The sequence below is a fragment of the Leptonotus elevatus genome, chromosome 8, assembly GCF_054856555.1.
Source record: "Leptonotus elevatus isolate MCC_2025b chromosome 8, RoL_Lele_1.0, whole genome shotgun sequence".
Lineage (NCBI taxonomy): Eukaryota > Metazoa > Chordata > Actinopteri > Syngnathiformes > Syngnathidae > Leptonotus > Leptonotus elevatus.
In genome coordinates, this window is record NC_141246.1 from 2905028 (window position 1) to 2928113 (window position 23086).

Consider the following 23086-nt stretch of genomic DNA (forward strand, 5'->3'; position numbering starts at 1 on the left):
GTGGTATAGTTAGAGAGACATAGTTAAGAGAGTTACAGGTATGGTGTAGCAATAGCACAAATAAAGGCGGTTTGTTAGTTAGTAGACACAAATAGTTATTGGATATATGCTTGTATGTGGAGTGTATACACAGAATAGCTTCACTTTGCTACTTCCATCTTCTACATAGGAAGTGTAGGCCACACACAAAGCTATTTCCTTAACTCAACATATACAGCACCTAAATATATACTTTGTGTCATAAAAGACATAAATGTATTTCATATAATAAATGTAAACATTGAAAGATCTTTTCATAAATCTGAAATGAGGTAATACTGTATATATAACGAACCATGTGCATTTAACTGAATAAATGCATGAAATTAAGTGTACATCGATGACGAATTATAAGTGTTCATGGAGATCACTCCCTCCTCATCCTCATCATCCTCTCAAGAGGAGCTTTGCTGACTAAAAATCTGTTGGAAGAAGGGGCCGAGTGGTCGCTAAGTCGGTGACGGTTCAATGCGCAACATCTGGCCACTGCTGCTCCAAAAAAAAAAAAAAACGAGAAACCATCCCCACCAATGCCGCCCGTACTGCACACCCACTTTCAGCTCGGGGACGCCGTAAAAGGCGGATTAGGCCGGCGAGGTCGTGGGATCACCGGCGGAGTGGACGATAATCTTGACATAACATCGGGACGGCTGGATGTAACCGGATTAAAACGCCAGCTAATGAAATACACCAGAAATGGAGGCTGAGGGTGGGTGAGAAGGACCAGGAGAGGGGAGGGGGCGGTGGTGGGGTGGGCGGGGGTTGTCCAAAAAACACACACAAAGAATCCAACAACAAACAACAATAAAGAAACACTTCAAACTGGGCATAATAATCTCTCTTGACATTTCCAATGCAGCAATGCGCGCTCCCAAAAGCCCATTAGGAAGAGGGGGCGTGAGGATGGTGATGGGGGATCATGTTTGGAGATCGGGAGCGCGCACGTCCTCCTCCCATTACCAAAAAGCCCGGCCGGTGCGCGGGCACGCGGGCACAGTGGCCACGCTGATTGGCCGAGGCGCGGCTCCGGGAGAGCACGTGACGCTCACGATAAATAAACAGCTCTGGGACGAAACGCGTTAGAATTAAAAATTCAAAAGAATACGGGGGGAAAAACCCGACCGCTTGACAACAACACCAACAAGCACGAAAGTTCCCGAGCGTCCACTTGACGCGCGCGTAAATAAACACAGTGCCCGCTCCACTGAGTCGCTGTCACACACACGCGCGCGCGCACACGCACGCACGCACAATTCCAAGCGAGCTTACCTACACAGTGAATGAGTTTGTGCCTCCACGAGTCAAGCTCCTGCCGAAAGCCGCGCCTCTCTAGTGTGCATTGCTGCCGCTTGCACAGACTCGCCATTTTCTGTCGGCCCCTCCCGTGGGCGCGCACATACTGCTAGGCGCGCGCGCGTCACCCTCGCTCGCTCTTCTGACGCTGGGTAGAGTGAGATGTGAGTGGACCGGACTGCAGCATCCCCCCTTTCTATACCTCCCTCTCTCTCTCTCTCTCTTTCGTCCCACCCACCCAGCAGAAAAGACCCCCTCCCTCCCCGTTTCCACCCCTCCCTCCCTCATCCTTCCCTCCCAGCATCTCCGCAGCCATTGGTCGTCCTCGGGGATGTTTGTGTCTTTTTTTTTAATGTTGTGTATGTGCACCAAATGTGGCCTGGCTTAGAGGGGCCGATGTGTGTCAAAGGGCGCTTGTGCCGGCGGATTTAAAGCGTTGAGACAAGGCGCATTGTTAGCGTGCCTGTACCGCATGTAAATAAACAGCGGCTTTCATACAAAGGGGGTTTGTTTTGGGGTTGTTGCTGTCATGGTTGTGGTTGGATGTACGAATAGTGCCTTTTAAAGATGCAGCTATGACATCACAATATGGGATTAATCTTGTTTTTATTTGCGTTTTTCAAGATGGACATAAAGACAGCGACAAAGGCACTTGTCACAAACCACACAAAATAGCTAAATATGCTGTAATGTGCCTGCCAGGCCACTAGTTGGCGATGTCACATTCCCACGGCAGAGTAAAGGGTGTGATTACAATACAACACCAGGGTACAATGGAATTCACAAATTCACATTTTCACTTTTCTTTGAGGGGAGTGGAGTGGGGGGGCATATCCACAGTTATTATCCAAAAACTTGCATATTTGTGGTTTTCTGTAACGTGGCAAACAAAAAGTCTGAAAATTATTATTTAGGTTCATGGCAAAATACTGTCTATAGCAGAGTTGCCAAACTCATTTTTATCGTGGGCCACATCGTAGCTGTGGCTTCCATCCGAAGGCCGTTATTGTGAACCCTAATAAATTTATGATCACCACATATTATATATACAAAACAAATTGATGTATAACTAGTTTTGAAATTAGAAAAAAAAATACTTGCAATATTCAAAGTCTTTAAAAGAGCAATTTTGGTATTTTAGCAACAGAGAAACAAGAAATCCATGGACATAATTTACTTTCACAGACCACATAAAATGATGTGGTGGGCCACATCCAGCCCTCAGGCCTTGAGTTTGATACGTTTAATAGTGGACACCCTCATACTTACAGTTCAGCACCCACAGATTTGCATGTCCACATATTTTTTTAATTCCCCAATTTCAAAAATATATATATTTTGTTTTTAAAATGATCTCTGTTCATAAGGGCAAATGGTGTAATGTAAATGCCAGGCCACTAGTTGGTGATGTTATATTTACACAGCACAGTAAAAGTAACCAATAGCATACAGATACAAACTATAGTGCAGTTTTGCCTCACTATTAACATCTAATTGTCCTACTAGTATGCCAATATTGACCTATTAGTAACAACAAAGGGTGGTGTAATACCAGTACAAGGACCCCAGATGGATTTCATTGATATAGAATAACTGCTTAAGTGGCTTTCTATACACATGCTAATGTTAGCTTACCTTGCTACTGGACCCTATGCGCTACGTCTCTACTTGGCTGCAGCGCTCCGTTTTCTTCCTGCCTGTAGTCCTCGCTCAAGTAAGATCCGCCGCTGTCACATGCGGAGAACATGGGTTTTTCCCCTTCCATTTTCGTTGAAATGGCTCCCTGGTATCTGTCAGGAAAGAATTCATACATTGGTGACATTCACACTAATGCAGCCATTTATCCAATTAAAGTATTACTAACTTCTCTTTAAAGGATTAGACGGCTCCCTTTTTAATGGCTTAATGTGCTTAAATAATCACATTAAATTCAACGCTTGTTTCTTCTATGGTTTTCGTCACATCTGGAGGATTTCCTATTAGGGCTGTAGAGGGAAAAACGGGTTATTAGCCTTGACCCATTTGAATTTGTCAAATGACTGAGTGAATATGCACATTTATTGGATTTATTAATAACTGTGCTAATGGTTTTTGCAGAGGTGGCATAAGTACCCACTCTTGACTCTATGCTTAAGCAGAAGTAAAGATTCCTGTAAACAAAAATAAAAAAATACCTGTAAAAGCAGAAGTAATGATTCTGATTGAAGTAATAAAGTGCAGTCTCTCATCTCTAGAATTATTTCTCCACTCTCACAATTTGGTTAAATCTTATCCAGTATGCTAATAATGGATCCGATTTATATAGCACTTTTTTGGACACTCAAAGACGCTTCAAAATGGATACATCAAATTGTGCGCTCACACATTGTCACTCTGGTGGCGGTAAGCTACTTAAGTAGCCACGTCTGCCCTGGGGCAGGCTGACGGAAGCATGGCTGCCAGTGTGCGCCTACGGCCCCTCCAACCACCACCAAACATTCGCACCTTTCAGACACCAGTGTGAGTGGCACTGGAGGGAATGTGTGTGAAGTGTCTTGCCCAAGGACACAGCGATGCATGACTCGGGGAGGACGGGGATCGAACAGCCAACCATCCGGCTCATTTTCTGAGCCACGACCGCCAGTACGCTGATAGTCTCTTCCCCCTGCCTTACCCTCCTGACATCTGAATTTTGGCCTGTTTTACTGCCGCTTTTTCGCTCCCTCGACCACCCCTGCTCTCGAACAAAGGCATAGTTGGTGATGATCGAAATGAGGGCTGCCGCCGTAAGGATTCGGCATCAACTGACCAGGAGAAGATCTGAGGAAGGCCACTTCCCTGAAGGCGCCGATGTGAAGGATTCTGCACCAACCAACCTGTACAGGTGCTGAGGAGAACCGCTCCCCCCCCCCCCCCCCCCCCAGAGGCGTCTTTCATCAACTCAAATGCAATTTTAGCTAACATGGTACGGCATCATTTCATGTAATAAAATGCTGCCCACTCAGCATCCATTGCAGCTCCATTATCCTGGGACGGGTATCCCACCACCTGTGAGCACCTTCTCAAGGTTTACTCCCTTAGTGGGTTTTCTCTTGAGTTTTTCCCTTACACGTATATGTCTTCACCTGTGCAGGTTGAATATAAAAGTAACTGGCCTGTTTTGATAAAGTATGGAGTAGAATGATAAAATGTTTATAAATATGGGTGTCAAGGTGAAACACCATTAGAAAAATAAATGCTCAAGTAAAGTACAGATACATACGACCTAACCACTACATTTTGTTACTTCCTACCACTAGATTGTGGTACTGCTTTGCAATGTGGTTTTGTGGGCAAAGGACTCCCACACTCGGGGCAATATTGATCACTAGCATGCCTTAATTAATCCCCAGGAAGTCATTGTGTGCTTTTTAATTTGGGTCACCTTGCTGGCTTTGAAAAAAAAAAATCTTAGTCAGCTTTTTAGTGAATTGAAGGCCATCAGGCTGTTATTTTGAACGTCCATGCCATCTTGTCACAGCTCCGTGCAGCTGCCCCACTACGACGAGCGAGCGTAAATCAAGTTCCATAAAACTCACCAAAAACCGCGGCCCTAATCACCAAATTGAAACGCGGAATGGCACCATGTCATTAAAAGGGGGGAAAGCTCGCCGCCCTTTTGTAATCCTGCCGCACATAAAAAGCGGCAAGGGCAAACGTTTAAAAGAGGAGAGCACTCCTGCTAATTAAGTCGTTGAACCCGTTGCCCTCGACAAATATGTCGGTACGCGGAGCAATAAAAATAAAGCCAATGGGAGCGGAGCTTTAACTGCAGCGCAAAAGGGCTGGACCAATCAGGAAGTGGCATCTTGGCGCTGCGTTGGGCAGGACTTCCGGTAAAAAAGCGTCAGCTAGGAAAAGGCTAATTTGTCGCCGCTAGCAGCTGATTTCCGCCATCTGTCGGCGCTGTGTTCAGCGATGTAGAAGCGAGACAACTGAGTTCGCTGTATTGTTATACAGGTAAAACCTTCACTTTTGTTCGCCGTGTGTGTATTTATTTGTGTTTTGATTGGGGACGGGCAGTCCCGCTGCCGGCAGGATGAAAGGGATCCGGGCGCCGTTACTGTGGTAACATTCGATGGAGGGGAGACGCTCCACTCTTCAGCTCATCACACAACAGCGACAAACAATAGCACTTCACAAACAATAACGTCGAATAAACTTACACGCGGAGGCTTGTTAGTTAGTCCAAACATTTAATGTCTCTCACTCCTCAGACTGTAACAACAACAAAAAAGAAGCAAGACAAAGAAAATGCCTTCTGTGTCACTATAGTATATCATTGCGAATGTCTTCCAACTGTGTCGCTGTACGACCAACAGTCAAATGACTGAAAATTAACAGCCGAATTAACAAAAGCAATAAAATAAGAAAATCATGGATACAAATGTGGCGGATGGTCAAATGGCAACAAGACACTCTGTGCTGATCAGAAACACTACCTACACATTTATGACCTAAATTTAAATATTTGGTCCATGAAATTAATTTATTCCCAACCTGTGTATTCTCCTCATTGGCTGCACTGCTTTCAGCATGTAGATGTCAGATTTCAGCCTCTTATGTGTTGCCATGGCAACTAAAAGCTTAGTTTATCTTATCTGGCCCGGAATCTTCAAAATGGGTAGTGCTGGCCCATGTAACTTAAAATATTAGCACGGGGGCAATTTATTTAACCAAGCGTTGCTTGATGACACAAAAATGCTATGAATCGTCACCTAAATTCACATGCACATCTCTAACCATGTCCACTTCAACCTTTGAAAATATCAAAACAATTGCCATTATTATAATTGCCACTATTTTTATTTTTTTTTACAGGTAATAAGCCTTTTTTCTCACCATAGAGTTGAGCTTATAAACAAGCACAACTGAATGTCAACGTAAGTAGCAAAGCACATCTGTAACAATCTATATATATTTAATAATCAGCATCTCAGGTGCCTCTGATCGATTTTGTTTTGTTTTGTGGAGTGTATTAAAACAAGCATCGCCTTACCTTAGGAAAGTCAGCGTAGCTTAATGCAAACAAAAATTGCAAAATGCCACTGACGCGCGAATGTTACCATCCATTGGAGCAGTTCTCGAAATAATGGATCTTTGAAATAAACTGGTGGAACAACACTTGGAGAGACAAATGATATAACAATACTCACAGGCATATATATATATATATATATTCTTTATCCGCTACAAATAATGACGTTTTTGTTTCCTTGTACAGTATAATATTGCTTCCCAGTGACCATGGCGGCACACCAGAAGGAGCAGCACAATGAACTTGAATGTAGCATTAAATCATGATGCACAAAATTACATTCTTTTTAATCATGATATTTCTGTGTTTTTATAAAATAAAATGTTATAGAGTGCTATTTTAACTTATTAAAAACACAAAAATGACTTTTTGGGGGGGTGGAAAAAAGATGAATGGCGTTTCCATTCATTGCATATCATGCTGATGCTAATATAATGCGTGCATGTGTTTGTGTGTGCGTGTGCAGGATCCATGACCCTGACACGAGGTTCCTTCACGTACTCGAGCGGCGAGGAATACCACGGGGAATGGCGAGAAGGCAAGGAAGGCGCACATTTGAATGCGCGGCACACACACGTGTCGGTTGCATGATAACCCAGCTCAACTTCATCATCATCTTCATCATCATCACGGCCACGCTACACGCATGACGATGAAGAAGCTTCACGCGTGTGTAGGTCATGTTGGGCTTCTTTTTTTTCTTCCCATGTGCTGAAGCAAGCGCATTGTGACAAGGAGGCCTGGAGGTCGAGCTGAGAGAGAGTCATGTCATGTCATGTATGGTTATAAGAACACACCAGATCACTCAGTCAGCATGTATTACTCCCCCCCCCCTCTCCCGTGATGAGGGTTTCTGTTTAAGTCCCGCCTTTTCATCGCCCCTTTTACCTCGTTTCCCCCCCAAAAAAAGGCAGATAAACAAATCTATTTTGGTGCTGCAAAAATTTGAACCGTCAATATTTCATTAGACGTCAATAACTACGGCAGTGATTGGTTGTGATGTCACTCAGTGTGTGAGAACAAGTTAAGTTTCCTTCAAGAAGACGTGGAGGCATAAACGACGCATACGCACCATCTGCCGCACGGCGGGACTCGCGATCACAACACCTCTGCCCGTATTTCTCCTTCAGAGTTTTGTTGTTGTTGTTGTTGTTTAAACACTTTGGGGCAAGGTTCAACACGCCCGCCAAGGTGCGAGGCGGCAATGGGTGAACATATGCTCACCGCCGCGTCAGCAAGCACAAAGTGGCGACTGCTTTGGCTGCCGTGTCCTCTTTGTTTTCACTACACAACATTTTGTAGACAATAACAACAAATGTTGATGCAGCTGCACGGCAACCGTCGAGGTATTAAAATTGGTTGTGTTTTGGTGGTTAAAAAAATTGTCAGTCTTAGGAGAGCAAAGTCGTATGTTTCAAGGTTTTTTTTTAAGAACACAATTTGGAATCTTATGAGATTAAATGCTTACCGGTAGAAATCAAACAAGAAGAACATCTTTGGATTTTTTTTTTAAAATTGTAACATTTTCAGAATAAAATTGTAGTTTTTGAATGTCAAAAAAGAGGAATTGTATTTTTGGATAAAAACAACATTTTAATAGTAAATATGTATTTTTGTATACAGTGTCTTGTCTACATTGTCAAGTGGTAACTTTCTGAAAATTAAGCTATATTTTTCAAGAAAAAAGTGGGAATCTTATCCGAATATTATGTTTTCCAAAAAAGGGGAAAAGGAGTGATGTAACCCCACAAAAAAAAAAAATTTAAGAGAAAATTTCAGAATCTTAAAGGCATAAAGTCTTCTTTTTTTTAGAGGAAAAGTAATAATGAGAGTAGCATAGCATTTTGGGTGGCTGAAGTTGTAGTTTCATCAACAACAAAATGCAATATTAGGAGAATAAAGTACTTTTGATTTTGAGAATAAAGGCGAAGTGTTTTGACAGAAGTCATAATGAGACGAAAAAATTGGAATTGCACGTCTTAATATTAGAAAAAGTCATAATCGTACTAGAATAAACTCGTAATATTTTTATAATAAAGTTGGATTTTTAAATAAAGTCGGAGAGAGAAAACGGCAGCAATCTCACAGGAATGAGTTTATTTTTTATTTTTTCCAGAACAGAAAGCCTTCTACGAAAAAAAAAAAAACTACGATCACATGGCAAGATAAATACCTAAATAATTCAAATATATTACCAGAAAAAAAAAAGCTGAATATTATGATAAGTTGTATTTGGGAGGGTGGAAAAAATATTTTCCAAAGATTTCCAAAGTATTATATTTTTGAGAGGAAAAAGTAGTACATTTAATAGAATAAAGTTGTAATTAGTCCAAATTATTGATTTTGAATGGTATCAAGATTCGCAAAAAAAAAAAAGTGTGTGTGTTGTTGAATAATTCAGCAGGTGATTAAGTTACAGGAAGTAGGTCACCAATCATCCATGACAGCCGGAAGCCTTTTTAACGCCCACTCGCGCGTTTAGCATCCGCAATTAGCCAGCGACGCTGACCAAAAGGAGATGAACCGCGGATTACGTTCCGACTGGACGGATCAAGTCCGAGCACAGGACATTATCCACAGATAATCTGTCACTCAACCCCGCATTCTAGCAATCAAAATAAAAACACCATTTTTTATTACTGTCACAAATTGTGAAGGAGACCTAAATGTGTTCCAGCTCACTCAGTGCCACAAACAAAAACACTCAAAGCCAAAGAAAAGTCAACCTCAATGAACTGATATTTTTGCATAAAAATGTCAAATTGTTCCAGGGTGCTTGTCAATCTTAGAAGAACATATCCACATTATTTTCAATATAAATATATTTTTTGTAATTTAAATAGTCAGCGTTTGGAATATTGTTGCCAAAAATGTGGCTACTCACATGGTCCACGATGAGCTACCACGTTTGCTGGCCCCTGGGTTAGTTAGCTAGTAGTTTGGTTGGTCAGTCATTTAGTCAGCTAGTAGTAGTGAGTCAGTTAGACTCATATTACATTATTATTTGGTCACTCACTCAGTTAGTTACTTAGTCAGATAGACGATTCGTTAGCTTGTGAGTTAGCCACACAGTCTGTCTGTTAGTTTAACTAGTCAGTCAGCGAGTAGGTGGGTAATAGTCAGACAATTTAGCTTGGTAGTAGGTCGGTTGGCCAGTCATTTAGTCAAATTGTACATTGGTTGGTCATTAAGTCAGTCTGCTAGTTTGTCAGTGAGTCAGTCAGTTACTCCCTATGTTAGCTTTCTTGTCGGCAGAGCATGGTGTTGAAATGTCCCTATAAAACACTACAGTGTTGGTAGCGCCCCCTGGAAAATGCCTCCTGGTTTGTCTTAAAGCCGCCATTAGCCTTTAAATACTTAATGGTGTTCGGTTTGTGTATACACACACACTCATATGTATGATCATGATGTATATATTGAGAAGAGCAAAGAGATCTGGACTTAGTTTGTCCAAATCTCTGGTCCAAATCGCCCGCTGAGATTAAAGAGCAAACCACAATCTTCTGACAGATGGAACGTTAATTTACTTCACCATTAGCAAACTGGCTGGCCGCTATAAAGCTGCCTACCCCCCCCCCCCCCCCCCCCCCATATTCCCGGCCACCCCCAATCAGCCACCTTCCCTATCCGCCCCCTAAACGCCACTAAATCACAGTCCTCACTTGCGAGGAACCTGCAGCCACTTATCGGCCTCGTTTGCTAACGAGAAGTGCCCGTTGCGCTCTTGCCCCCGCTGGGAATATTCAAATGTGAAATGAGACGGTGGATCTTGGAATATTCAGATGACGTGTGGGGGGGGGGGGGGGGGGAACCTCACGAGCTGGCTTTCTTCTCGCGCTCAAAGTCCTTCATCACACGCCATCCAGTCCCGCATTGATCTGAACACCAAAAAAAGAAACATTAAAACCATCGTATACCTTGTACCTTTTTTTCATGGCAAAGCCTCAAACGGATCATCTGTGATGCCTTACTTCGCCCACATGCAATCACCAAAACTCGAGATTCTCACAATTTTGCGTTAGTATACCTTCTTCCATTTGGGGATTATTTTTGACGAATTCCCAAGTAGGAATTCGTGTACCCAACTGATGAATAAACTAATTGACTGAATAAACCCACCTACCTGACCGGCCTACTAATAAGTAAATGACTGACTGACTAACTGATCAATCTACTAGTTTACAAGATGACTGACTGACCACCTCTAACTGACCAAGTAACTAATCATTAAACTGACAGAGAACTGAGACTGACTAATGAACCAACCAACTCAGACTAGCTGACTGGCTGATCCACTAACTTATAAACTGTGTGACTAACAGACTGACTAACAAACCCACGAGCTGACTGAGAAGTGATTTCAAGAGCTGACTAACTGCCGAACAATCGAATTAACTGACCAACCAATACAAGTGCTTTAATAGCTAAATAAATAACCGACTAAGTAACTTAACAACTCATAATTGAGCATTGCCCATCTGTCGAGTATACCGGCTTCCGTTCGGGGTACAGTTGGTTGGGGAGGACTTTGTCAAAGTACGAGCCCTTGAATTTGTCCAAAATGGCTGACTTCCTGTTCAATTTCTGGAATGGGCCCTTGAGACTTTTTCGTGCCTCCTGCTTAATTAATTGCACCCAATTAAGTTGTGATCATCGAACTTGGTGTCAAGTGTTGATTTCTTTCTAACTTAAAGGTCTCAAGATCCCATCCCCAAATGTGAACAGGAAGTCAGCCATTTTGGTTTGAAGCAAACATTTTGTCCAGGGCACGTCCTTTGGCAAACTCCAGCTGTCAATCATCAGCATGGTGTGGTTAAAGTTTTGGGATCATTTTCAAGGTCTCCATGAAAGAAAAGGGACGCGGGGATATTCTCGAAGGCTATACTGGATTGTCGGCTTTTGTGTTTTTGTCTTTGGTGTCACTCAGCCGTGACGTCCTACGACAAAAGCGCGCGTTAGCCTAGCTGGAGCGCGCGCGCGCGCGCGAGACGTGACAAAGTGGTTTTGTCAGCAACGCACCGCGGGGACGTCATCCAGGACAGCTCGGAGACCGCCATGACAGGGGGTGTCACTCTAGACGGGATTTCACAGCTCAAATCCGACTGACAACTAAAAACAACACAAAAATACAATTCGTCTTTGCTCAAGAAGAAGAGCGCGTCGCCGTGTTTATTAGCGTTTATGAAACACGCTTCTAAAAATATCTCCAGTCATGCCAGAAAGAAAAAGACTCTTGATCATCCACGTCACGTCGACTTTCATTCCCGTTGGCGCACTTCCTATTTTCATTTTTCTTTCCTCCGCCCTTTTCTTGTGTTTGTTTTCATCTCTGTGGAACTTTTCCAGTTGAGTGGAGTCTGAACAAATTGTTTGACTGAGCAACATGACATTTTTAGACACATTGGTCGTGAGTCGATCCACTAAAAAGTCTCTCGAAGTCAAACCTGAAAGGACAGCAAGTCAGCCATTTTGGCTTGAAGCGGACATTTTAAGCATTGAGCACACTTTGGCCACATTTGCTTCATCCTGGATGAGTAGTTTTTTGTTGTTTTGTTGTTCATCCCCGGAAGCCAGTTTTACTTATCGACATGAGATTTGTATGCATGTCGGTCATAAGAAGACCCGCAAACATTTCATGCAACCACTGTTGACAAACCGTATTGAAGTATTTTATTTCTTGTGGTAGGTCTGCGTCACGGCCGCGGCCAGCTGACTTTCAGCGACGGAACGTGCTACACGGGCCAGTTTGAGAACGGACTCTTCAACGGCTGCGGCGTGCTGGTCTTCGCCGACGGCTCCAGGTCTGCCGCCTTTGATGCCTCCTGCCTGCCGTGAGAAAAACGATTTTGGACATCGGGCCGTTGAATGTCAAAACGTTTTTCTGTTGCCGTTAAGGTATGAAGGAGAATTTGTGCAGGGGAAGTTCCAGGGCGCCGGCGTCTTTACGCGCTTTGATGGGATGACATTCGAGGGTGACTTTCGGAGCGGGTGTGTGAAAGGTTCCGGTAAGATGAGCCCCCTTTCACACTGCTCTTTTTCCATGTCATCACTGTTGTGCGAATGGTACTGGAATGGTGGTTGAAGTTGACCAAAAAGGTTTCAGTGGGAGTAATCGCTATCCTGTGTTTAAGGTACAAAAATGGGGGTTCAAGTCAGCCTGCAAACTTTGCACTTTCCAAGGTACTAATACTTCTTGACCCTTTTACACGGGCCATCGAAGTTGGCTTTTTTCCCAGCTTGCAGTCCTGTGTGTAAAAGAGCTTAATGAGGGGTTGAAGTCGACTGCTGCTGAACACCTAAAAGGAACGAGCATATTTTGTCAAACACTCAATAGGTGTGTGTGTGTGTGTGTGTGTGTTTTTTAGGAGTGGCCAAATGTGGAGTCCTAAATGTTGTCATGGAGTTAAACATTAACGCAGCGTTTGGCTAACATTTAACAGAAACGCTACGCCGCTGACTCAAGTCCAAGGCATTCCTCGGTGTGATGCGGTTCTCGTCACACACGCCCTACAGCTGTCAATCATCAGCTTGAAATCCAAAGCAAAAATATTTAAATACACAAAAAGAGACATTTTGAACCAGATCGGATCCAGATTGCAATGTAAACATGTAAGTTAACTTGATATTTGGTTTAGTATCTTTGATACAAATTATTATGTTTTTTTGTGCTATTGTAGAATATTTGTATGCTGCATTTTGTTCTCTTGGGTCAGAACTTGAAAAACTTGGACCTCCATTTAGTTCAAATCCTTCATGATGGTTTTACATTTATCAATTGCATTTATAATATTGCTCTTATTGTTTTAGTGTGATGGATGAAAGTGATTTAAAAAATTGGTTTCAAAGTAGTGTGAACCGCTGTTTATCTCCCGGGGGTTACGTTCCAGACCCACGCAAAATAGATGAAAAAGTCAAAGCAATTCCAAAATCACTTACAACAACAAAAAGAACAATAAACCGCAACTGTACAGCTTGCTGAATGAAAGTGTTTTTTAAAATGTGCGTGCGCACATCACAGGATTGTTGACGTTCGTGGACGGCGGCGGCGGTGGCGGCCACGAGGGCGTCTTTGAGAGCAGCCAATTGACGCGGCGGGAGAGCAGCCAGATGGCGGTCCAGAGGGCTCAGGCGGCCGCCGCCAAGGCCCGCGCCCTGGCCATGTGACGCAGACCACGACCACGTCGCAGCCCACCATGACCACATCGTAACGTAACCGTCTACCATTTATTTATTTATTTATTTATTTTTTGTTTTTGTTTTTTGCTCCGTCCGTTGTTTGTTGGGCGTCACTGATTCTGGATCAGCCGGACGCCTACACAGTGGTGCTACACACTTCACGCTCAGCTGTCCTGAGACCAGTCGACAACTCAAAAGTGCATTCAGACGTGTTGTTTTCACAGCGTCTCAAACTCCAAAACATAACGCGTTTACATCCGACGCATTCGATAACAAAACACTGTGACTTGTGGTTGCCGTGGTTGCAACACTGCGTCGGACCGTGGGTTTATAGTTGCCAGGATAAACACCGGAGCGTCCGCCGAGACTTCAAATGTAATATAGGTTGTGTTAGACGAAGGCAATTCATTAAATTTAGCTGGAAGGCTCAACGCGAACGATGGCTGGTTGTTGCTGCAACGGCTTTTGCATTAAACTCAAATAAATGGGCTAAGGGCGCCCCACTACTGTTTAGTCAGCCCCCCAAAGCCAGTTTGACTTGAATAATATGAATTTTGGTAGACCATCTATCATGACAACACCCAAAAAAAATTATTTTCAAGAAGCCATGTCTGAAAAGACACAGGAAGTCTGCCATATTGGCTTGAACCAGCCATTTTAGGGTTAATTTGCAGGCACAACCCTCAAATATTGGCTTGGTAACTTCATTTTTTTTTATTTTATTCAGCCTCTGAACCAGTTTCACTTAAAAACACAACATTGGGTAGACACATAAAAAGTCTCTCGCTTTTATTCTGAAAAGAAGGAAGTCTGCCATTTTGGTGAGAAACAGCCATTTTGGGCATTTTTCCTTTTGTCCGATTGTTACCAAATTTGGACCACATAACATTAGACAGATGGAAGATGCAAAATCGTAAGCATTTTCGTTTTCGCCTGTGCAGCAAAAAGTGATGCCTCGCCAAAAAGCATGAATTATTAGTATAATAGAGAGGTTGTGTTTTTTTTTTATTCATCCCCTGAAGTCAGTTTCGCTTCGCAACAATTTAGTCTACCATGAGTAGACACAGAACGTTTTGTTTTGAAGCATCCATTTTAGGCTCATTTTTTATATTGCCTTGAATCATTTTGAAAATTCAAATCCCCAAGCTTTAGCAACAGGAAATATGGTCGGCATATCTGTCACGTGTGGACCAACAAACAAAAATAAAAACACAGGAAGACTGCCGTTTTGGCTCAATTGCCATTTTAGACATATTTTGGCCAATTTTATAGGGTTCCTAAAACTCCGCCATTTTTTTGTCCAACTCCTGCCAGTTTTGAACTAATGTATACTTGACAGCTGGACAACCCTAAAATGCCAAGCATGTTTGTTTTCATCTTAATTCATTAATATTTACTCAAAGTCCTGAACGTAGACTGGGGAGTATTTATCTGACCTTCCTAACCATAACAACCACACAAGTAGGCTTCTCATTGGTGCTCCTAAAGCAGGAAGTTTCAGGTTGACTTCTTGCCTCCGCGTTCCGCCGCGCCCGATCACGCAGTGCCCTTTCAACGCTTGGTCTGATCCCAGACCAGCCGCCATCAATTACCTCCGTCTCCTTCAGTGCCAACCGCGCAGTGCCGGCCTGGCGGCTGCTGACCCAGAATCAGTGACAGATCACAAATTAAGCTTATACTTATGTCTTCTGACCACTCCGAGTCAGCGCTTTGGATGGAGTCGTGCCACCTTGACTTATAAGCACCTTCACTTGTGATATCATTCATTCATTCATTCATATACTGTGAGCTAAAATTTGACATGCAAGCAAGCTTCGGATATGCAACTGATCAAGTCATGTAAAATCGGGGCAATTTAGTTTGTGATGTCCTTGCATGTGGGCAAGGAGAGCCACGGTCGCTGATGCACTTTCAGACTTTTTTTTTTTGGGGAGGGGGGGGTTAACAAACAAGTCAAACACACAAAAACAAAATGAAAACACTCACACTGAACTTTAACTAGCCAATCAGACTCTGGCTCCTGATGTCACCTACTAGGCCACGCCCCTTATAGTTACACATCCAAAAGACGAATAATTTGACATTATAAAAACTATTTATTTCTTAGTTTTCCTCAAGTTGTGTTTCTTGATTGACAACAAAAAAAAGGAAATTATTGGCATACTGTGGGGAAAATTGATTGTTCAAGTATTGTAAGTCACGGTACGACAATATTTATTTTAAATGAATGTTATATTTAGGACACATTTTGATCTTGAGCATCCACGAGTGCTCACTTCTTGCAGTGTTTTGTTGTGACGCTAACCAGGCGTGCGATGAGTTTGAATGAAGTTGACGCGCTTGCTGGGATTTGTGTGCGTGTGTGTGCGTGTGTGTGCGTGCGTGTGCGTGTAGTGCGAATAGTCAATTGTCAGTCATATGATTATCTGCGAGCGTGTTTAATTAGGGATGCGGTTCGCATCTGTGTGTGCGCGTGTGCGTGTCATTCACACTCTAAATTGGCTCTGAGATCAGAGCCCTGACGACTGTTACTCTTAAACGACGCGTGTCAGTCCACTCGCGTGTCCTGTTTGTCACACGTGCGTTTTGTGTGTTACACAACTGCCACTCGTAGAGGATCACAAAAGCCCTTTAATAAGCACCTTAAAGCCACTTCACAGCATTCAAATTCCATTCCGGATGTTTGCCGTTATGCTCGCTACGAGCTTTGAGGAGCCGTTGCTCATTTGGGGCGGGGGGGGGGGGGACACTTCTGGGGGTTTTCTTGTTTTCTCCTCAAGAACAAAAGATGAATGAATGGCGAGCTAACGCCAAGTGGGAGATTTGCTATAATTAGTTTTCAGGGGGATTTATGCTAATATGCAAGTGGAGTCTCGTGTGAGTTATATTTAGGTTCCCCAGCACTTGAAATTGGCTTTGTTTTATTTTAGGGCTCAAACTAGCAATGATTTTAATCGATTATTCTGTCAATTAAAACAAGGTCTCTGAATGATTTATCAATTATTAAAATGTGTATTAATTAAATGTGCAATCAATTATTTGTCGCTTTTCTGTTGGGTTAGGGTTATTATTAGAGCGGTCAAACGATTACATTTTTTAATCAGATTAATCACATCTTAGAATTTTTATTAATCGTGACTAATCACGTAATTAAAACTCAAGCCCCCCCCCTCCCTTTCACTCCCTGCTGTTTTACTGTATTTTGACTGATTTTGCAAAGCCCACAGAATATTGTGTTCTATTGCTATAAAAACATTGAACCTAGCAAAAGAAAGATTAGAGTATATTTCTATCCGTTTCTGTTTTGCAGCAATTAGCATTAGAATATAGCTAAGTTTCATCATTATTCACAAATCTATTTAAACTGTGGTAAAAACGGCTTTGTTTAAACATGGCCGTGGTTGATCTCTTATACTCTGCTGCCACCTGCTGGCCGTTTCGGTAATAACTACCATTGCTTTAAGCAACCTCTTCAGGTCAGAGGCTGCGTCAAAGCCTTCTGTAGGCTCTAGCATAAAAAACAAACATTAAAAAACATATAAATACGTCTTTTGGACACTTAAAATGTTTAAAATAGTATGTAAAAAGTTTCCTTAATTTGGGAAGATCGGTGATTGGCTTAAAAGTAAACTGATCTTTTCCACCAATCTCATCTCCCTCCTTAGAGGTCTGAAAAAGTCAGCCACTGTCCTGTTCTCCTGAGATGACGAATAGGATTTTCATTTTTATTTGAGAGAACTACTTCATGTGCAGTTAAAACAACCCTTTTGTATTATTTCACCGATATTGTTCAATGTTTTCCAATAAAACAAGATTGGAACACTGAAGGTACATGTTGCTTGTAATGAAAAAAATCGGCATCGGCAAAAATCGGGATCGGCAGATCAGACTTTTGTTTAAAAATCGGTGATTTTTTTACCCGCCAAATTTGAAGAGCAACTGTTATGTATGAATTATTTCGACATTTAATGTTATGAGGACGTCTTCAACTTTGTTAATTACTTGCATCATTTAAAATGGGGGGAAAACAAACCCAGTAAATTGACTTGAATAAATATTCTGAATGTCATACGCAAACATTTATTGAATGCTTTACCTTAAAGCATGTGGTAATGTTTATTGCTCAAACACAACCTGTGCAACCTTTAACATAAGCATCCGCTGGTAGCTGAAGGATCATCTGCGGTCAAAACTAATAGTGCGATTAATCTGCGTTAATACATGATTGTTTAATTAATTAATATATTTAATTTATTTAATATTTAATGAATACATTAATTAAATTGTTAATTAAATTATTATTTTTTTTATTATAAATTCAGTCGCCAGCGCCTGTTTCAAATGGAGCAACATGAAATTTGGTCACTATGTCTATTTGGAGTAGACCTACAAAAAAAATCTCAATAAGCCATACCTGGAAAAAAAAAAACGCTTTTTTCTGGAGTTCCCTCAAACTTCCAGACAGTTTGTCTGATGGCAACTCAATTTGATCTTCTTATGCTAGCTCGAGGGACGTGAGACGCTAAATGTCCAAATGAGGTATGTTCATCTATCTGGGTTTAATTTTATTTTAATTTCAGTTGCTTTTTTTTTTTTTTTTTTTTCCTCCTGCAATATAAAATTTGGTAGTCTTGTCTATTATGAGTATGCCTACAAACAAGTCTCAAGAAGACCACCATTTACCAAATTAGCTTAAAGTGTTCTCAAGAAGCCAAGCCAGTAAAGACAGAGTAAGTCTGCCATTTTGGCTCTAAGAGGCAATTTTATGCAAATTTTGCCCGTCGTTGCAGAGTAACAACGCAAGTAAAAACTCCTACTCAAGATTCTCTCCAATAACGACCACATTTGTAGCATGTTTACCAGATAGCTGCGTGATGCTAAATAGCCCAAAAAATGTGACTTTTGAGAACTCAATGTGGGCGGAGCATGGCCACAAAGAGACCGCTGGGTAAAACTTGACATTTGGTTTCGTTACAGTTTTTGAACATTCGATGACTTGATTATTTGATGGAATAATCGATAGGAAAATCCATTTGAAAAATAATTGATCGTGACAGCGCTACACATTAAATATAACTTAAAAAACAACTACACAATCAATATTCACCCAATATAAATATTTGTCAATCAGCAAGCAGAGTGTTTCCCAAATGCTCAACGGTTCCTTTTAGCTCAAAAATGTTTCACTATGTGGATCTTTTATGCATTTCAGATGTCTTGGTATGTGCATTTGGAGTTTAAAAACGATGTTGATTAAAATCAAACATCCATGGACGTGTTTGCCAAATGTGAAAATATGTTGGACATGCAGCCTTGAGAGTCCACCGTGTGCCTGAACAACAAAAAAAAGCGACTTTGCTTTGAATCCTTTAATCACTGTCGTACTCTTTTCATTCTTTTTTTGCGTTACTTCATAAAAAAGGACTTCAATAAATAGACGGAGGGTTATCAGGTCTTCCGAATGATAAATGCGAAGACACGGAATAAGAGATTATCATTGTAAGGAACATAGAAAGATGCTGAAATGACAAATGTAGAGTCCTCTTTAAAAAAAAAAAAGACTTCCTCGGGGCAAAAGTCAAAAGTCTTTGGGATCAAATATTAACTTTTGTCAAGGTTTCACTCGGAGGAACTGGTCTTGTGCTTTGCAAAAGTGTGTTCATGCTGTAAGAGATGCTTTCCGGATAATGTTGAAAGACGCGTTCCGCATCGCTACGGGATCATCAACTTCTGTTGCACTTTTTAATCACGTGTCATTCATTGAATTCACGTCACAATATCACTTTCTTGTGCGATATTAAAATGTGTAAAACATCTAATCGACACATTTTGTGGATTTTTCTTTCTTAAAATGTGTTTGTTTTCCGATAAAAATGTTTTATATTTTTGGGTTTTAAGTCAGAAGACAGTTTGGGGGGGGTTTGGAATACCTGATATTTGTTTTCCTCAAAATGTTTGTACTACGCCCATTGAACACAATACTTTACAGTACTTCAATAAAGCTTTTGAAAGCGCGGGAGCGGGGAAGAAATGCGTCAAAATATCACTTGTTCTTGGAGTGATTCCATTAAAAACACAATTAGAGATATTTCACAAAAATGGCACTACATACATAGAAGTTTTAGGATAAAAAAAAAACCTTGGTTGTATATATATATATTTTTTATTTTTATTTTTTGCATTAGTTGTATTTTTCAATTTAATTGTTTTTTTTACGTTCTATTTTCTCTCCCGAGATGCTGTCAAATCAGTCAAAATGTCCTCAAAAAGAAATGTTAATTTGATAATTTTCTAGAATAAAATATTTTGTCATAAAAAATTTTTAGGATCACTCTGAAATTTACAAACAAAAATCATCTCGCAAGAATGTAATTTTTCTGAAATTGCTTCTTCTTCTTTTTTTTTTACACTTAGCAATGGTGGCCACCAAGGAGATAATAAGCGCTGGGAAAAGTCGCATAGAAGCAAAGTGTTTTATTCTTTTATGTTGCTGTGAGACATCAAACACACACACACGCACACACATCCGAGAAGAGCATATGGAGGATTTTGAAGTGGGATCACACTACCTGGCAGGTCAAGCGAGCATTTTTTTTTTTTGCCGCTCTACTGTCAGGGAACGCTTTCCCTCCCCCCAAGCCCAACCCCCTCCCCCGCCCTCCCCCACCCTCAGCCAATGTCACTTAAATAGCTTTAAGGTGTGTTTGGGTTGGACTTTCACCTCCTCCTCCCGCGTTTCCCCGGCAACCGTCCAGAGTTGCCTTTAATTTGTATCATCTCCATCCCGAGTGCGGCGCTTTAAGCTTTGTCGTCGCGCCAAAGCCTGTTGCCATGGCGAGCTGTTTAAATATCAGCTGCACATCACATTCTTACTTTCTTATTACGCCTGCAACGGACGGATATGTGCGCGCGCGTATGCTTGTGTGTTTTTGTGTGAGTTTTTGCACGCGAAGCGTGTGTTTGTGTGCGTGGACAAAAGAGATGCTCCCTTAGTCCCGAATGTCTTTTTCTCCTTTTTCTTCTTCATTTTGTTAATCCGTCTCCACGGGGAGGACGCGCCTATTTTTATGCTTCTTCCGTAAAAACGAGGGAGGGAGTAAAGAGAGGAGGTGTGGAGGAAGCCTTTTGTGTGTCATCTTATCAGAGAAGCGTCCCAAAAGATCCCCCCCCCCCCCCACACACACACACACCCCGTTTGGAGAGGACGTGCTCACGTGCATGCTGATAAGACGCGGTAATAAGGAACCGTGTAACCAACACACACACAAATATCTTGTCATATGAGCATGACAGCCAAAATGTCCGCAAAGAAAATGCTCAAGTTTGTTGCCACGTCAAGATGAAGATAGTTTCAAATACATTTTTAAAAAAATCTCATGAGAATGTCAATTTCAAGAATCGCTTTAGTTCTGAGGATCACTTCAAATTGATACTGCGCCGATTTCCTCAATTTTCTCTAAAAAATACACCATTTTTGTCAGCGTCTTTTTTTTTCTTCCAAAAATGTTTTATTCTTCAGTTCAGTTTTCTTGTCCAGAAAATCTGTATTTGACAAAAAAAGGGTTTGTGACGCTCGGTCCGAGTATCTGCACAATGAAAATGTTTGAGAAAAGTATTATCTTTTTGTTAAGTCATATTTTAAGAGATTTTAATGTGTGAAAAGAAAATTGTGGAGAGACTATAATTTTGTGAAAGTCTTATACTTGGTTTATGGTGTATTTTTTTTCTTCAGGAAAAGCTGTATTTATCTGAGAAAAATCTATCAGTCAAAATTTAAAAAAAATTAAGAGTGAATAGCAATCATTCAACTAATTTTTGCCCCCCCAAATTTTTTTTTTAAATTCTATAAAAGCTGTACTGAGATTTGTTTTTGTATTGGAAATATTCTCACAATGAAAAACATTATTTATTTTTGCAAAAGTCATTTTATTTTTAAAAATTAAGTTGTATTTTTATTTCTAAAAAAATATGTATTTAACTTTAAAAAAAATTAAATAAAAAAAAGGAGTAGAGGATAATTTAAAATGTTACTTAACCAGAATGTTGAAAAAAAAAGTAAATTTTTGCTTAACTGTTTTTTCAAGAAAAAAAGTATTTTGTGAAAGTGTATCAAGCTTGTATTTGTTAGTTTGTGGTGAGGATGAGCCCAAATTTCCTCCCATATAGCTAAAAATGTCCCCACGGCAAAAATTAAATGTCAAGTTTGGCCACACAAAGAAAGAGAAGCAATAAACACATACACACAAACACACAAGGCATTGATTCCCCAGATGAAACACACGCACACACTTCAACACGAGGAGCTCATTGTAGCATTTTCTTGTATGGATCAGTCAAAATGTCCCTCCGGTAAAGCCTTCCTTTTTTTTTTAAATATATATATAATAGAGCGGACTATTCTGAACGGATTGCGTGACAAAAAAAAAAGACAAAACGTGCATCTCGTTTCCGACAATTGTGCTATTACTCTTCTTCACTCACATCAAGAATACACACACACACACACACACACACACACACACACACACACACACACACACACACAAAAGCTAATTATGAATTTGTGAAAATGTCCGCCCAAAAATAATTGTCCCCACAGTAAGGGTGGGATGTCAACTTTGGTGCCAAACAGATAGAAAAACCAAGTAGCTTACAGACACACACATGTACACACAAACACACACTTGGGCGTGTATATAAGGGACTGCATGTGGTTTTGTGCGCATCTAATTGCGTTGCGTCCCATCGTGCACGGCAAGACATTGGAGAGTTTGTGCTTGTCAATGTGAGAGCCAACATTTAAGGGCTGGGGGTGCATATATATATATATATATATATATATATATATATATATATATATGAAAATCAATGTATAGTACGCACCAGTTAACTCAAACATAAAATTATTTCATGTGATCATTATTATTATTATTATATTTATTTGCATGCAGGGGGAGGGGAAAGCGAGGTTCTGCCTCTCCTGCCTGCTCTGACCACACACCCGAATGTACAGTATGTGCGTATCTATATACCGTACGTATATATTTGTCGATAGATGTGTATGTATGACTTTATAATAATACAGAGTCACATGTTCAATTTGCACTTAAAACGACGTCACTTTTCCCATAGGGCTCCTTTAATTTGATGCTTTTATTTTAATCTACATCTCACATACAGTCACACACACACACACACACATGCTGCAGGCGTGATGATGGAAGTGCATGTGTAAATACTGCAAAGGAAAATGGGGGTGGGGGGCTTCATGGTTGGGGGGGGCGAGCCTCATTTGCATATCCGACATTTGGAAGAAGCCTTACTTTGATGCTCTGATCTTCAAGCTTCTAGAAGCCTCAAGTCTCAGATAACGCATCATTAATTATATATATATATATATATATATATATATATATAACTTAAAAATAAACATTTAAAATTGTCGTCGGAATCTTTTTTTTTTTAAACAAATAATTGTATATTTATATATATTTGTTACATTTATATATGTGTAATATTACA

The 23086-nt window shown here is 40.9% G+C and overlaps 2 protein-coding genes across 3 annotated transcripts in view; one reads left to right on the top strand and one right to left on the bottom strand.

Annotated features, from left to right (window-relative positions):
• The window catches only part of lcor (ligand dependent nuclear receptor corepressor), a 47314-nt gene extending 45785 nt beyond the window's left edge, over nucleotides 1-1529 (bottom strand). The window contains exon 1 of the mRNA XM_086081764.1: nucleotides 1309-1529. Coding sequence (XP_085937890.1) covers nucleotides 1309-1405 — 97 coding nt within the window. The 5' untranslated portion in view covers nucleotides 1406-1529. The remainder of the gene's footprint in view (nucleotides 1-1308) is intronic.
• Nucleotides 1530-5190: 3661 nt separating this feature from the next.
• On the top strand, nucleotides 5191-19663 carry LOC147169223 (uncharacterized). 2 transcript variants are annotated; one of them, XM_086083587.1, is made up of 5 exons: nucleotides 5191-5310; nucleotides 6855-6926; nucleotides 12075-12189; nucleotides 12284-12393; nucleotides 13407-19663. In XM_086083587.1, the coding sequence occupies exons 2-5, from the start codon at nucleotides 6860-6862 to the stop codon at nucleotides 13550-13552; spliced, it is 438 nt and encodes a 145-aa protein (XP_085939713.1). In that variant the 5' UTR covers nucleotides 5191-5310; nucleotides 6855-6859; the 3' UTR covers nucleotides 13553-19663. The 2 variants fall into 2 exon arrangements, with proteins under 2 accessions (XP_085939713.1, XP_085939712.1); XM_086083586.1 differs by having other exon boundaries at nucleotides 5227-5310; nucleotides 6855-7065.
• Nucleotides 19664-23086: the final 3423 nt, after the last annotated feature.

What these genes read in the sequence shown, in the direction of transcription:
- LOC147169223 (XM_086083586.1), top strand. Translation starts at nt 6,948, where the DNA reads ATGCGCGGCACACACACGTGTCGGTTGCATGATAACCCAGCTCAACTT. An exon ending in GTCTTCGCCGACGGCTCCAG is followed by an intron (nt 12,190 to 12,283) that starts GTCTGCCGCCTT and finishes GTTGCCGTTAAG; the next exon opens with GTATGAAGGAGAATTTGTGC. An exon ending in CGGGTGTGTGAAAGGTTCCG is followed by an intron (nt 12,394 to 13,406) that starts GTAAGATGAGCC and finishes CGCACATCACAG; the next exon opens with GATTGTTGACGTTCGTGGAC.